This window comes from Mizuhopecten yessoensis, unplaced genomic scaffold (genome assembly GCF_002113885.1).
Source record: "Mizuhopecten yessoensis strain PY_sf001 unplaced genomic scaffold, ASM211388v2 scaffold716171, whole genome shotgun sequence".
Lineage (NCBI taxonomy): Eukaryota > Metazoa > Mollusca > Bivalvia > Pectinida > Pectinidae > Mizuhopecten > Mizuhopecten yessoensis.
The window spans coordinates 206207-223363 of record NW_018479983.1 but is presented as its reverse complement, the minus strand read 5'-3'; the positions used below and the strand labels follow the sequence as shown (position 1 = coordinate 223363).

The 17157-nt window shown below is 35.6% G+C and overlaps 1 protein-coding gene across 1 annotated transcript in view; it reads right to left on the bottom strand.

The window, feature by feature from the left end:
• The window catches only part of LOC110441933, a 22300-nt gene extending 5651 nt beyond the window's left edge, over positions 1-16649 (bottom strand). Inside the window, exons 1-11 of the mRNA XM_021485245.1 lie at positions 15258-16649; positions 14941-15039; positions 13804-13954; positions 12847-13009; positions 11999-12096; positions 10994-11125; positions 5225-5306; positions 4920-5063; positions 4261-4287; positions 2293-2423; positions 1881-2001 (exon numbers count right to left, since the gene is read on the bottom strand). Of these exons, the coding sequence (XP_021340920.1) occupies positions 1881-2001; positions 2293-2423; positions 4261-4287; positions 4920-5063; positions 5225-5306; positions 10994-11125; positions 11999-12096; positions 12847-13009; positions 13804-13954; positions 14941-15039; positions 15258-16596 (2487 nt within the window). The 5' untranslated portion in view covers positions 16597-16649. The remainder of the gene's footprint in view (positions 1-1880; positions 2002-2292; positions 2424-4260; positions 4288-4919; positions 5064-5224; positions 5307-10993; positions 11126-11998; positions 12097-12846; positions 13010-13803; positions 13955-14940; positions 15040-15257) is intronic.
• Between the last annotated feature and the right edge of the window lie 508 nt (positions 16650-17157).

Below are 17157 nucleotides of genomic sequence, written 5' to 3'. Positions count from 1 at the left end.
ACGTAACAGTATGATGTGATACAGTATAACACGCTACAGTATGATGTGATACATTATAAAACGTAACAGTATGACGTGATACATTATAACAAGTTGCATGATGATGTAATATATTATAACACGTAACATTATGATGTGATACAGTATAACACGCTACAGTATGATGTGATACATTATAAAACGTAACAGTATGACGTGATACAGTATAACACGCTACAGTATGATGCGATACATTATAAAACGTAACAGTATGACGTGATACATCATAACAAGTTACATGATGATGTAATATATTATAACACGTAACATTATGATGTGATACAGTATAACACGCTACAGTATGATGTGATACATATAACACGGTTCAATATGATGTGATACATTATAACACGTTACAGTATGATGTGATACATTATAACACGTTACATGATGATGTAATATATAATAACACGTAACAGTATGATGTGATATATTATAGCACGTTACAGGATGATGTGATACATTATAACACGTTACAGTTTGATGCGATATATTATAACACGTTACAGTATGATGTGATACATTATAACACGTGACAGGATGATGTGATACATTATAACACGTTAAAGTACGATGTGATTCATTATAACACGTTACAGTATGATATGATACATTATAACACGTTGTAGTATGACGTGATATATTATAACACGTTACAGTATGACGTGATACATTAAAACACGTTGCAGTATGACGTGATACATTATAAAACGTTTCAGTATGATGTTAGACATTATAACACGTTACAGTATGATGTGATACATTATAACACGGTTCAATATGATGTGATACATTATAACACGTTACAGTATGACGTTATATATTATAACACGTTACAGTATGATATGATACATCATAACACGTTACAGGATTATGTGATACATTATAAATATGTAACAGGGTTGTTTAGCATTTGTCTATATTAACATTATACATTACTTATTGCAAACAAGCTACACTTTAAGTATCTCTTCTGTCTCAATGGATAGATATACTAGGAGTTGATAGATATTTTTAGCTGCCGGCTAGTTGGTACCACCCTCGACGTAGTCCCACTTGTCAATATTTTTGTTATAGCATTTTCCCATTGTGGCGCAATAGTTCACGACAATAGTTTTACCGATAAAAACAGGAGTCACGAGTTTTCAAGAAAAGGAAAAGGTTCTAGAAATAATACCAAAGTTATTGGAGCAAAAGGTCCCGAAACTTTTTTATAACTGATTTTCACGTTTATCTGGCTCTAAATAGTTAATTGAAAAAAAATCATGTCTTTATACAATGTGAATATTAATGACTGACTTGAGTTAGATAAGCATGATAACTAACTAGCACTCATTGAGGAACCTCTACAAACGTAGTATAAATAAAATAAACAATACACATTGTAAACAGCTATAAACATTACACATAGTATAAATAGAATAAACAATACACATTGTAAACAGATATAAACATTACACATAGTATAAATAGAATAAACAATACACATTGTAAACAGGTATACACAGATATAAACATTACACAAAGTGAAACAAAGATTTATATATATATATAAGTAGATGCAAACAGAACAAATTATATACAGACATAAACATGACATATTAAAAGTAATCAAACATATCACTATGAACAAATGTGAACATAAAATCATAAACATAAAAAGAACAAATTATAAAAATATATTACATTACAAATGTTCACCAGATGTATTCATTAAACATGGTATATATTTGTACATTATAAACCGTCTTTACTGATAGGGTGGATTTCTGAGATTGTGTTGTCTTCATTTTCCAAATGTGTACGTGCATAATGAACAATAAAAATACTGCCGTCCTTACCCCGTTCCATCGCCCCAGATACCAGTAGGAAGGGTTGTACTGTTGTGTCTTCGGTTGATCCTTGAACAGAAACCCGTAGGTATTGTCTACCCTACTTCTACTGTCCTTCTTCGTGCATTTACTAAAAAGGTTAACAAAATAATTAAATTTTGTATAACCGATCATAATCGCAAAGTGATATATAGTAAGCGGTCAAACCAAACATACAATTCGGGCAGCATAAAGTGAACAACTCGTGATAAAACATGAAATGTTAGCAAAGGACAGTGATAAAATAATGATAACGATAAAGACAGCTAAAGTGAATAATTGTTTTAAAGCAATTTATACAACTCCGAAAAAATCAACTCGTTTCATTGATATCTAAATGAATGAAAACAAATTTCGATGTCTGTTTAGAATGAGCACTTACTTAGAGGCAGTGCAAAGTTGCATATATACGTCGCATTTGGAGTCGCTGAACACACCCGTGTCACATTTATAGTGGGCTGTGTCCTCGTACCGCTTCAGATCTACAATCACCAGCACCTTGGAGGACGTAGTCTGAAAAACAACGGACCTTTCTCCACACAACATGCGACACCATTCACAACTACACAATATACCATCAAACAATAGCTTATTACACAGATATCATCATTATATATACTTTATATGTTTACAGTTTGTCACACTTACTAAGTTTTCATTTATTTTTATTTTTTGAACTTTTAAGGAAATTTCCAATTGATGTACAACTACAAATGTAGAAGTCAGTTTGCAGAATATATAACACTGGACATTCACAAATTTTCCATTAACGTTTTCACTGAATGTCAAATTGTTTTTCCAGTTGAACATTGGAAATTCCTCATGCATGGTCCATATGAATGTCCATTCAAAAAATAAAATGTGATGTAGGCACACACCTTCTATGTTTGTATTGGACTTTTAGGCTGATGAGGGGCAAAGTATATAAGGCAGAAATCCTCATCGTGATTATTAGGAGTTACAGATTGTTTGATTATTACGGGTTACGAGCGGCACGATTTTGATGAGTTACGTTCAGCGCGAGTATTAGGGATTATGGCTGGTGCATTTGCCTAATGTTTTCCAAGTTTTTATTTATTTTGGTCGAAAATATCGACTTCTTATTTCGTAAACATGTATATGTTTAATGTAAACATCTTCTGTAAGGAACCACATTTACCGCATTAGGTAACAATTGACAAATGTCCAAATGAATGCTTAATACAACATTGGAGGTTCAAAACGTCTAACCAGCCAAGTAGCTTTTCATTCAGTTGTGCACTTGAATTGGAAGTTCTTATTTTTGCTATGACTACAAGGCTTTCCCATCCATTTCAATCTCCATGGTCAAATTTAATTGATGAATCAATAATTAGCACATTCAAGGTAGAACAGTGGTTCACAAAATCATCCAACGAGGTCCTTCAGTTGTCAATCCGCTTACCTGTCTAAACCTTCCGAAATAAGTTAAGTTTGGGTTTTTCATTTATATAGGATCTTACATGAGTTTCCATTCCATATGAGGTTTATGAAACGAGTCTAAGACTTTTTCAATTAAGCGAGTCTTTGGCGAGCTAAAAATGAAAAATTCGTGACGAGTTTCATAAATTTCATATGAAATGAAAACGAGCTTAAGATCCTGTTTATCACATAATCAAAGTTTGTGGCATTTAATCGTGTAAAACGACAATTTTCATGCAACCTTGAAATGTAAGAAGCCGCAATTTTGACTCAAGTGCAAAAGTCTGTGACGTCATGTAATTGTCCTGGCGTGACGTCACAATTGAAACTATTGAAACTTACAACCAATCACAGGGCTGATAGGTCATATTACATGGGGTAATAGGCAAAAAAATATGACATGGTTATATTCACTGGATAACACACTACATTATGTGATAATCATATATTCTACATTTAAATCACGTAATTACATCAGTCGAACATCCGAATGGGTAACAAATTCAGCAATGGTCACTGAAAACGTCTCACTATTGAAGCTTTTGTTGCTTAAAATGCTTAAAATTCAATTAATTGTCAACGTGACATGAAATATATAGTAAAACATACTCAATCGGAATAAATAACACACATACACCAGCGAGCTCACTACCGCTAACCTTTAGATCCTCAAAGGGGACATCTGTGTTCTTGTAATATTTATTTTCAAAATAATTATTTAGTTTTAATTTCGTAAATGTCAATTTTCTGCTCCCCTTTTATCGCTACGATACTTTGATTTTACCTGCCTATCAAAAACATTTTTCCATTGACAGTCACTAAAAATGTGAGCATATTTAAAATGTAGTGGAAATAAGACATTAATAGATCTAGATCTCAATCCTAAATGATAAATCTTATAACTCGTTACCTTTCCTATATCTGTTCTGCATCGAACCTGTAATAATAAACACATCATTTAGTCATCTTACGACTGTAGCAATCATTAGACATGGATACAAGTACTGTTCTTAACGAATAGACAGTATCGGCGTGCATGTGTGCGCGCACATATGTGTACGTGTTTAGGTAGTAGGCAGTGTGATACAAAATGTTACTTGGCCAGAAGTTTGAAACGATGAGTACGCTATTGTATGTACAGTCGAGGAATAATGCGATATGATACTTGTCAATAAATTCTAAACAATAAGTATTATTAGATTCATAGCCTATTTAATTAAAAATATAAATACAACGTTATCGTGAAGTCTGCACATCACGCTTTCTATAGATGTGTCCTTATACTGTTTATATCATACATTGACCGGGACAAATCAGTACAGGGGATAAGATAAACCTACAAATGAAATAATGTTGATATATCAGTCGATGGGGTGAAATCATTTATGCCAGTTATTGCTCTAAAGGACACTCCGAGACTTGCTTAAATTGAAGTTTGCATGTCACATAATTCACCGAAATTATGTCTGATGAACAGAATGATACTACAAACATTAATATAAAGCAGTTTTATTTCCTATACCACACTTACATTCTTTTGCCGTATATCAAACTTATGAGCGCCATTACCTGGACGAGAAGTATTACTTGTAGTAGGAGTACAGGTATCCACTGGAATCGTATAGTCCTTGTCTGTTGGTGAGATGTACCCATGGTTTCCGTAATTAGATGTCTCCTTCTGTTGTTATCTATACTGATGCTGTGGTGTCCTATCTATCTCGCGCACTAGAATGCCCCCAATCACATGCCCTATGTATGTACCGTAGATAAACTAAACGCAGATATGGAGATATGTGTCGTCATCCATCCATTCGTTGATATAAAGATTGATTATCTGTATACCAATCTTTTTGTTACCTCCCTTTTTAGCTGACCATGCTATTACGGTGTTCATTAATAGATCTGAGTCGTATTCGAGTTTTATATTTTAAAGGCTCGGATGTCTCTAACGGCATGCTGGAATTAAGACAAGGACACACACACGAATTGTGACGTGTTGCAAGATACATGTTGTAGGATAAACATGTCAACAGTAAATCGACACTGTATCATATTCGATAACTTTTGATCAAAACTTCTTACTACTTTGATTGCCATTGTCCGTTAAATCGTGATGTATTGGACCTGTTGACTCGATCTATCATATATTGGGGAAAACAACACATACACGCACACACAAGAAAGATTTCCGATTTCTGGCAGCCGTTTTTTATGGTCGACCTAAAAACAGATACACAACACTATTGCTCTATGAAATTTGTGGATGCTCTGTATTAAACTTTCTGTGATGTTGTGATAGCAATCTTCAGTCACCTCGTTCTTCCGATCAGTCCCAATGTAAAACATTTACAATTAGGAACAAATGGGAACCACTTGGTAAATTCGACAAAGGTACTGTATGTACAGTACAGTGTGTGGAAATAGAAGTAAATACAACAGTACTGGAGAGTGATACAAGTTTACAACATTCAGGCTCAAATTCTGATCAATATAGTGTCAACATGAATAAATATATACCATGATGAACTTCTGAAGAGGTCGACGTACTAGGGAATTCTAAGAATGTCCTTGTGCTATTTCTTTTTATGCATATCTATTGATTGATGTGACTCACAATTTATTTGTTTTTTGACATTTCTAACACAGGTGGGACAACCTTTGAGAAAAGTTCTATTGATGGTAATGTACAAGTATACCTCACCATATATGCGTTCGCAAAACATTGTAGAAATATGATTTTCCTGAATACTTCATGCTTTTGTTGATATGTCGTAAGTATACGATAAATGATAGCAACAAGGAGGAAGCATTGTGTCATGGTCCTTCCTCGATATTCCAGGGATTACGCTCATAAGTAGATGTGGTCCCCTGAGTATCGAAAATCACACCGAGAACATTTTGCGAAGCTATTGATTTCAATGGCTGGTGATAATCAAATACTTGTTATATATCTCCTAAATTTGGGCCTGAAATACCCGCAAGCTTCAGTTTCTGTCGTTATTTGATCAACAGACGGTAAAAAATGAATACTGACTTCATGCATTATACAGTAACAGATACTTAATTCAATCAATCAAAACATCAATCTATCGACACCGCTTGTCAACGCATGTAATCACCACTTGACAGATTTATGAACACTATTTCAAGTCACCTTCATGATAAGTTCGGCGAAACATTCTGACCGTGAGATGGACAGGTCTTTATTAGATTGAGAGGTAATATAGATTTCAAAAATCTTCTTCAGCAAATATGCAAAAAGCAAATACAAAATAAATGTATAAACCCTCACGAGACGAAGGGAGCCAGACTGCGGCTCGATTTTTGTTACATTTGCCATTCCAGTGAATACCATGGAAGAGCGTTTTTGAAGATCGATTTGAAATTATACTTTTTATAGACATTGAGGCGTAAATATAGTTCTTTTTTTCTTGAGTAAAAATACTTTTTGCATTGATTTTGGGCCGCAGTGGCCAAGTGGTTTAGGCGTCTGACATTCTGCTACCACTAGCCCTCCACCACTGGGTCGCGGGTTCGAGACCTACGTTGGGCAGTCGCCAGGTACTGGTTGTAGGTCGGTGGTTGCTCTCCGGGATCTCCGACTTTCCCCCACCACCAAAACCTGGCACGTCTTTAAATAACCATAGCTGTAAATAGGACGTAAAACACAAACAAACAAACAAAAAGCTTTGATTTGATTCAATTTAACATCCCAGATATCAGACCGTTCACTGATATTGATAGAGTAGTCTGACAGACTATCAGTGGCCTTTGCTAGATCTGCCAAGATTGGTATGACACATGTTCAACTGCTCAATGTTAGTGTTCAGGCCAGAGTTATCCCTCCTGAGTAGTAAAACGACATAGCGTGTGTTCAAAACGTACGAACGACATTGTAATGTGATATCGAATTTAAGAAATATATTACAGGTGAATATGGCGCCAGTTAATACTTCCAATTTTCATTTATGGAACTTGTTCAAAGGTTTATATATTAGAACGATAGAGATTCGCTTTGCTATAATGAAAACACTAACCTTCCAATTTTATAGTTTCTATGAAATGAATATTTTAAGGTTCGACAATTCAAATTCAAAATTTAAATTGTATGATGATAAAACAGTCGTAAGTGTTTCAGTCATCTGCATAAGTATTCCTATACAATAGGCTTCATACATATATATATGTCCTTTTGTTTTGTTACATAAACGTAAATCAAGCATCTCAATATTTTATAACAAACGATAAAAATATATAAGTACCTCTTTATTGATAGAAATTTAACAAAGTTTCATCCTCTCAATACACGCACGCGCGCACACACACACGCACACACACACACATACACACACACACACACACACACACACGCACACGCACATATTTGCACATCGAATATACAAATAAATGTGTACATCATTCAATATACTGGAATGTAGTTATGATGACATACATGCTTGCATGCATTCTTCTAATGTACATGTTAACATTGATATGAGGGATGGTATACGTATATTCAAACTTAACAAACACCTGCACATATAACATTTACTGATCTCCTTTATTAACCTTCTGCATGGAGACATGAGTATATATAAGGTGAAATAAGGATATGTCAATATTGCTTCATTGTCGACATACATGTCACATCACAGTTGTTATCGGGGTAGCTAAGTAAAGACCCGTTTTAAACATCACCTGTGTCGAGACGTTACGAAGTGGCTTACATGTACATTAACCATACAGTTTTAACCTATCACGATACAATGAAAACACGTCATGACACTTCACACTGGCCTCTATCGATCCCACTATATACTTAAATATAAAATTATGCATTCAAGATCAAAATTATATTATATATGCACAGTGTTAATTTAAAGTCTTGATTTTTTGCAACATTTCAAAACTTTGGAGGTAAAAAAATTGCAAATCCAACCGGTATAAATATATGTTTATCTACACGATGCAATATCTGCCGTTAACTATTTACAGTATTGTATTTCCGTTCTCATTAAAAAAAACAAAAAAACAAAAAAAACAAAAAAAAAACAACCACCTAAAAGTTCATGGCGTCACGTTTTTCATTTCAAAATATTTAATTAAATCAAATGATTCCATGGGATTTGGCCAACAGGCTATGCCTATACAAGCCCTCTCCCTTGGGTTACATGCATTTCAAACAATAACATAATTATAATTTAGACATTAACATATTGGCACTGGCTTGGAACATTAAATAGAACTTAATATCTCTGAACTTAGCAAAATTAAAAATTGAAAAATTCAAATTACTGAGGTTAAACAAATACAGTTGGTTTTTTTTGGTTACTTTTCTTTGCATAGTAACCAGTATATATAAAATATATTTCAAAATGGAAAGCCATGTGTGTATACTGCATTTGTAAATAATCAAATTTTATAAATTTTACAACATATATTAATATCAAAAACTGAACCATCATTCAATACAGTAAATATTAAATATTATAAGTTGAGTAATTTGTAGCACTAACTAGTCCTCCATCACCACTCCTACTCCCGATAACAATTATAACTGGGCAGCACTAAAATGTACATACACACCACCACTGTGTGCTTGCCCAGTCATTGACAATCCAGAGCAGGAGCCGTGTTGAAGGAGTATTCATGTAGACATGTATACATACACATTGGGACTAGAATTAACAGTTATTTCAAAATCTGTTAGTAGACTCACATATTTTTGAACACAGACACAAATAGCAGAATTAGGATCATGACTAAGGTGGTTACTTCCCCTAGTTAGTATATTGATATTATTTACTAAATGTTCAATCAGGTTTAAGTCAAGATTTATATGTAGGTTTAGTTGAATGTCAAGCTGCAAATGAGACAGAGAATCTAATTGGTTTTGTCTTTGGATTATATACCTAGGGCAGTATAGAAAGAAGTGACCACATCTTCGTCATGGTTGCCACATATACAGTATGGGCTATAAGTAAGGTGGTCTCTAAAAAGATCAGAATTTAATTGACTTGCATGGTTTCTAAGTTGACATAAAATGACGTTAAACGATCTAGTCCCTCCATATTTAAAAGCATTTGGCGTCACGTCACTCCTGTGTCCGGTCTTAACACACAGCCACACACACTTAGTTGTGGGATGGTTTGGTGCCACACTTGTAGTTAGTTCCAGTATGTACATACACAAACATGTTGATTATGTATATATTTTGCAGAATTCCTCACATAAAATCTGTTTGCATCTGTATACACACATTATGGTTAAATGTTCAAAGTAACAAACTTCCGTAAAAAGACATGCTGGTTTAAAGTAACGCACTTTTTGTGATACATTTTATTTTTAAGTAACGTTCGCGAGAAATTCTGATCGTATTTGCGACCACTTTCTATCAGTTCTGATCTACTTTACAACCGTTCGTCGTCTTGCTTTTAACCGTTCACTTTCAGACCTGGTCTTGTGAAACAGTTCAATAGCATTACTTCTAAAACGTCCCATTTGTTTACAACCATTTACTAGTAATTTTGGTTTTGTTTAAACCGTTCACTAGCAGTCGGTATCGTGTGTATAACCGTTCACTAGCAGTCGGTGTCTTATTTATAACCGCTCACTAGCAGTCGGTGTCTTATGTATAACCGTTCACTAGCAGTCGGTGTCTTGTTTATAACCGTTTACAAGCAGTCGGTGACTTGTTTATAACCGTTTCCTAGCAGTCGGTGTCTTATTTATAACCGTTTCTTAGCGGTCGGTGTCTTATTTATAACCGTTCATTAGCAGTCGGTGTCTTATTTATAACCGTTTACTAGCAGTCGGTGTCTTATTTATAACCGTTCACTAGCTTTCGGTGTCTTATTTATAACCGTTTACTAGCAGTCGGTGACATGTTTTTAACCGTAAACTAGCAGTCGGCGTCTTATGTATAGCCGTTCATTAGCTGTCGGTGTCTTATTTATAACCGTTCATTAGCAGTCGGTGTCTTATTTATAACCGTTTACTAGCAGTCGGTGTCTTATTTATAACCGTTTACAAGCAGTCGGTGTCTTATTTATAACCGTTTCCTAGCAGTCGGTGTCGTATTTATAACCATTCACTAGCAGTCGGTGACTTGTTTATAACCGTTTACTAGCAGTCGGTGTCTTATTTATAACCGTTTACTAGCAGTCGGTGTCTTGTTTATAGCCGTTTACTAGCAGTCGGTGTCTTGTTTATAACCGTTTACTAGCAGTCAGTGTCGTATTTATAACCGTTCACTAGCAGTCGGTGTCTTGTTTATAGCCGTTTATTAGCAGTCGGTGTCTTGTTTATAACCGGTCAATAGCAGTCGGCGTCTTGTTTATAACCGTTTATTAGCAGTCGGTGTTTTGTTTATAGCCTTTTACAAGCAGTCGGTGTCTTGTTTATAAGCGTTTACTAGCAGTCGGTGTCGTATTTATAACCGTTCACTAGCAGTCGGTGACTTGTTTTTAACCGTTCCTAGCAGTCAGTGTCTTGTTTATAACCGTTTACTAGCAGTCGGTGTCGTATTTATAACCGTTCACTAGCAGTCGGTGACTTGTTTATAACCATTTACTAGCAATTGTGGTCATGTTTATAACCATTCAATACTAGCAGTCGGTGCCTTGTTGATAACCATTCAATACTAGCAGTCGATGCCCCCATACATTGGGTTGTCAAACTCTCTTTGTTCGTTCTTAGAAATAGGTTCCAGATTAATACTGTTGGATACACCGTCGTCATCTAGGTAGATGTCTTTACCTTCTCGTAGTGTGCCCCTACAAAACAGTGGAATATAGTATATATCAATACACACAAGTATAGCCATACTTAACTTCTGTTATTGATTAGTTTTTCTCATATAACTAACATTTTGGTTAATTGACATAATGCCTAACAGTTTTAACAGTCCTTAATGTATACAAAACAGCCAGCTTGTCTATATCACCGAAGCAATGCTACTAAAACAAAAACAACGCTATGCGCTCTGTAAACTGTAATTACTAAACTGTAATAATATAAAAGTAATACGTATAGTCCTCCATGTTTCTTCCCAAATCAGCATATAGATTGTTATAAAGGTATAAAATTGAAAAATCGCATACAAATAGAAATAGTCAACCCAAAAATTTCAACAAGAGAAAATATTAAAAATTAGAAAACCGGTATTGAGGAGATATGTACAACTAGGATTGTTTTACAGTAAGTGAGGTTTGCGTTACTGGTATGATAACTGCAACTGAATGTGCACTTTCATTACATAAACAGTAAGTGAATAGTAAGTGAGATAGTTATAACTAGAACATATAACCAATCCAAAGAGCGCAATTTACTCCACGCAAGATAAACAGTTAAAATCGCATTTCTTTTCCTGTCTTCATTGAGATAGCTTACCGACAGACCGATTGATAGGCTATTTTGACGCAGTAAAAGTGTCAAAAGAAAACACTTCTACTAACTAAGATGAACATACCTTTTTGATCAAAAGGTACTGGTATATTAACAGTTTTCATTTTGAATGCCGTAATTGTTTCTTAATTTCCTTTCTTTCTTTTATCTTTGTTTTGAATTTGTAAAGCGTCTACCATTGGGCACATGATAGTCAATCAAACAATAGCTTCACAAAAGATGTTATAATTAAAGTCACGCACCTTTTCCTCATCACCATGATTACAGTAGTAAGGATGAGGATGCCAGCTACAACTGCTGCAACTATCCCGATCATAACAGCATGGTCGCCGGCCCAGCTCTGAAACACACATAATATGACTTATACTTTGTACCAAACGAGAGGACAGATAACGAGTATCCGTATACGTTATGCAGTTTTCCATTGCCTTAAAAAATGTTGATTGCTAAATCCCAAGGTATTCATAGCACTATTGAACACAGTGCATATTCTTCTGACATTTTACATTGTTAAATGATAAAAGCAAAACCGAAAAGGCAGAACAGTATTATTTAAAGACACTTGATTTTGAACTCATTCTATAACATCATAAAATATTGATGACTTTTGTTTCAAACAAAGGAAATCTATGATAATTTGGGAAAATTAATCTTGTATTGGGACAAATTTCTTCAAAGAATAAGTATATTATTCTTTCCCATGCCCTTATGAAGCGTATTGGCATGAAATTGAGAATAGTGAAACATGTCTGTTCATCATTGCAATTCACACCGGCATGAAACGGTAAAAACACTTCAATGTGTATAAAATCCGCAAAAAAAACCCGCAATGAGGTGAGCTCCTTCAACAGTTCACAAAATATGTTTAGTGGTTTATACTATTATAAGCATAGGGTTCCTACATGATATATATTCAAGAGTCAGCCTGCGCAGTACGAGATTTTACTGGAACGATTATCCATCATTTTACAAAAGGTTGTATTAATAGCATGCACGTGAACATATAAGAATGTTGTTGAAAACCTGTGGTGTGCCATCCACTATTCCTGAACAAACATGTGGGTTGTTCATCTGATATGGCGGTACTTACGTTCTCTGTGGCTGTTTGTGTATGTACGCTCACAGTGTTATCGTACTGTCGCAGCTGTAGAGTAGACACTGTTTTGTGCAGGGCTGTGGCTAAAAGTTCTCTCGACATTTGTGGTCTTGAATCCCATGAGCTGATGCTAAGCGTCAGATTGGTAACGGTATCACTGGGGAAATAGACACTTTGACTTGATAAAACAATTCTGAAAACCATATGTTGAAAGTGATTTTGGGAGCCATGTCTAGTTATAATCATATCGTCTTAAGAACTGTGCCTTTGTGATAACAAGTCCAATACAGTACCACTAATTGTGATTACTTTGGCGTTTCAAGCATAATCCAGTCTTTTATAACTGTAACAAATATGTTAGCTTTCAAAATTCTTATCTTTAGTTTACATGTTTGGAATGTACGTAACACTTTATTTTGAAAGTTGGGAATTGTGTTTAATAAAGAATGTTTTGAATCCAAATTACCAAAAAAAAAGAGCTTGACACGTCATAACTTATTGAATAAATCTTATTGGAATCAATCAAGTATAGAGAACAAACAACGAGGATGAATAAAGCAGCCATTACTGAGAACTTGCTGAGGAACACCATTACTGATGGTAACTGAAATGAGGGACAACCAAATTCATCTTGCTTGAGTTAAATCAGTGGTGACCCCTATAGGCAGACTTGTTGTTATTGAATGACTAATTATTGATCGAATGAATGATCCATATTTTTCATCCTAACCCTAGCCAAAACATGACTCAATTGCACAACAAAATATGGCAGGCCATGGTCCATTCGCAGGGGAATATCAAGCTGTCAATTGCAAACAAATTCAATAAGACAGGAACAAAATGTATTTTAAATACGGTTACTTACTCCAAAATACTTATGTGTAATGTGTAGCTTAATATAACCCGTTAGGAGTCCGTACATATAGTTCAGTAGGTTCCGATTTAACTTACCCGCCGATAATAATGGTTAGTTTTGATGAAACTCCGACTGTCAATGAGGAAGTGTTTGACAATTTTAATAGTTCCATCACGTGATCCCTAACGATCTTAGTCTCATCCGAAACATCGCCTAGCAGCTGGATACTGACCGAGGTAATGGATACTGAAACAGGTAAAATATATGTAGGTGACAAAGGAGATATATTTATTATATGATCATACGCTAACTTCTACATATTGATGGGTTGAGTTAACAACCATTCTCAAACAAGTCAGTTAAGCAAAAGACAGAACTTTGTTATAAAATTATCTTGTGAGAGTGTAAACTATCATAGTTAAATGTTTACACAAGGGTTGGGTAAAGAAAGAATCAGAGACAAAACGTATTATTGCCCTCGATTCAGTAATGTCCAAATGCGTCAATTGGTATATTTTGGGATAAATGTTGTCACAATGCAAACGTCATAAGACGACGGACTTCCTGGGCCATACCATGGAAACGGCAGGAACAAAACAGAGGAAGGCAAGGTAAACATATTTGGGGCTAAAGACCAACTTCAAAATCTGCAGAGTTTACTGAAGATGTCATTGAACCTTCTGATAAATAATGAGATACAACAGTAATCTTTTCTACAAATTACAATAGTGTCTCTAACTGTGATATCACTGTAGGTATCAACTACATATTAGGGTGGTCGGGTGGCGCAGTGGATAGCGCACTTGCCTTTTCACCAAGGCGACCGGGGTTCGATTCCCCGATCGGACGTGAAAAGGGATGGGGTCACCTGCCCGAACACGTGGGTTTTCTACGGGTACTCCGGTTTCCTCCCACAGTAAGACCCCCCGCGCGCTAACATCCGGGTCAACAAGAGTGATTGGTATCAGGTGTAAAAAACTTCATAATTGTTGTTAAATAAATAAAATTTATATTATAACTACTTATTTGCTATGAGACGCTTAGTTTTTCTTACTAAATAGGGCACTACATAAATGCTGCATAGTTTTGCATTTGTATTTCATTATCATTATCTAATTTTATAAAATAGAGACGTTAAATTAAATCTTTCCATTTTCAGCATAAAATGATTGTGATAGAAGCACAACATACTTAAAATACGTGAGTAAATTTAACAAACATGTTATACATACCCTGTACAGCAGAGGCTGGACCCGTGGTCTTAGTCGGCGATATAGTGACGACAGAATCAGTGTTCGGTTTCCGGGAATGTACTTCATGAGTAGGCGATCCTGTTTGAGTAGAATGGGTGCCAAAGGACCAAGATTAAAGCTGATTTAAAAGTATAACATGCGTTTAAATTAATCAAGATAGACAAAGCTTTTTTTCCAGTTGACAAAAACGAAAAAGATGGACAAAGCTTCTGTTAATACTAACTGGTTATATAGTACAACAAAAGGATTTTTTGTCGTTAACGTATAGCATACCATAAAACACAGGAATGCTGTACCTGTATTGTCTGGTTTCTTTGTTATGGATGACGTAGGCTTTATTTTGGATGACATAGGAATTGATTCAGATGATAGAACCATAGCCTCGGAAGACGTTAGCATTGCATGAGGAGACGAATCAGCCATTACTTGGGTTGAGGAAGTTATTTGCTCTGATGTTGTAGGTATTATTTCAGACGAGGAGGAAATAGACTCGGTTGACATAAGCATTGATTTTGCTGACGTAGAGATTGACGAAGCTATCAGTTCGGATGTCATACGTATCGGTTGAGATGACGCGAAAAGGTTTTCTGATGATGTGGATATCGTTTCGGATGACGTAACGATTGTAGATGACGTAAGTGTTGCTTTTGATGACGCAGACATTGACGAAGCTATTTGTTTGGATGTCGTACGTATCGGTTGAGATGACGCGGAAAAGGTTTCTGATGATGTGAATATTGTTTCGGATGGTGTAACGGTTGTAGATGACGTAAGTGTTGCTTTTGATGACGTAGACATTGACAAAACTATCAGTTCGGATGTCATACGTATCGGTTGAGATGACGCGGAAAGGGTTTCTGATGATGTGGATATCGTTTCGGATGGTGTAACGGTTGTAGATGACGTAAGTGTTGCTTTTGATGACGTAGATATTGACGAAGCTATTTGTTCGGATGTCGTACGTATCGGTTGAGATGACATGGACAGTGTTTCTGTTGAAGTGGATATTGATTCGGATTGCGTAGCGAATTCGTTAGATGTCGTAAGCATTGCTTTTGATGACGTAGATATAACAGTTGGTAATGAAGGCATTGTTTTGTATGATGTATGCATTTCTTCGGATGGCGTAGACACGGCTACAGTTGACATGAACATTAACTCATGTGATGATTCGAGTGACGATGGCATTGTTGCAGATGATATATGTATTGTTTGGGAAGAAGTCTTAGATGACGAAAGAAGTTCCGTCTGGCATCTCTGTCCAGTGTATCCTTGATTACACTGACACAAATATGTGTTTCCATGTTTATGACATACTCCATGTGTTTTGCAAGGATTCGGGATGCACGCGTCAATGTACTGCTCACAGTTTCCAGTATAACCAGCCTGGCATTCGCAAGTAAATTCATTTACTCCATCAGTGCAGTTTCCATCGTGACAAGGGTTTGGACTACAGTCGTTGATATTAGTCTCACACCGTTGTCCTGTGAATCCTGCTTCACAATTACAACTGAATTTATTTATTCCGTCAGTACAACTTCCATGATGACAGGGGTTTGGACTACAGTCGTTGATGCTGGTCTCACACCGTTGTCCTGTGAATCCTGCTTCACAATTACAACTAAATTTATTCATTCCGTCAGTACAGTTGCCATGGAGACAGGGATTTGGACTACAGTCGTTGATGTTGGTCTCACACCGTTGACCTGTGAATCCTGCTTCACAATAACAACTAAATTTATTTATTCCGTCAGTACAGTTGCCATGGAGACAGGGACTTGGGCTACATTCATCGATATTTGATGTACAGTTTCGTCCTGTGTAGCCTGCTGAACAGGTACATTGGTAGCCATTTGCGAGGGTCGCACAGTTGCCATGGTTACAAATACCAGGTTTACAGTAGTCTATTTTAATATTACAGTCGGTACCTGTGAAACCTAAAAAGAAAATATCAACGTTAATATGTTATTATTCAAATATATCAGATCTGTAAGGCAATACTCTACAGGAATCAATTTAATAAAACATGACGAAGGATTTAAAAAATAAAGTGATATAGAAACTAATGTATTTATCACCCCCGATGTGTTCAAAATTATTATGTAAGAAATAATAAACGTATTTGCGGGTTTAATGGTGGAATATATAACTTGGGTGAGAAAATGTTGGAAAGAAATTATTTGTAAATGCCACTTA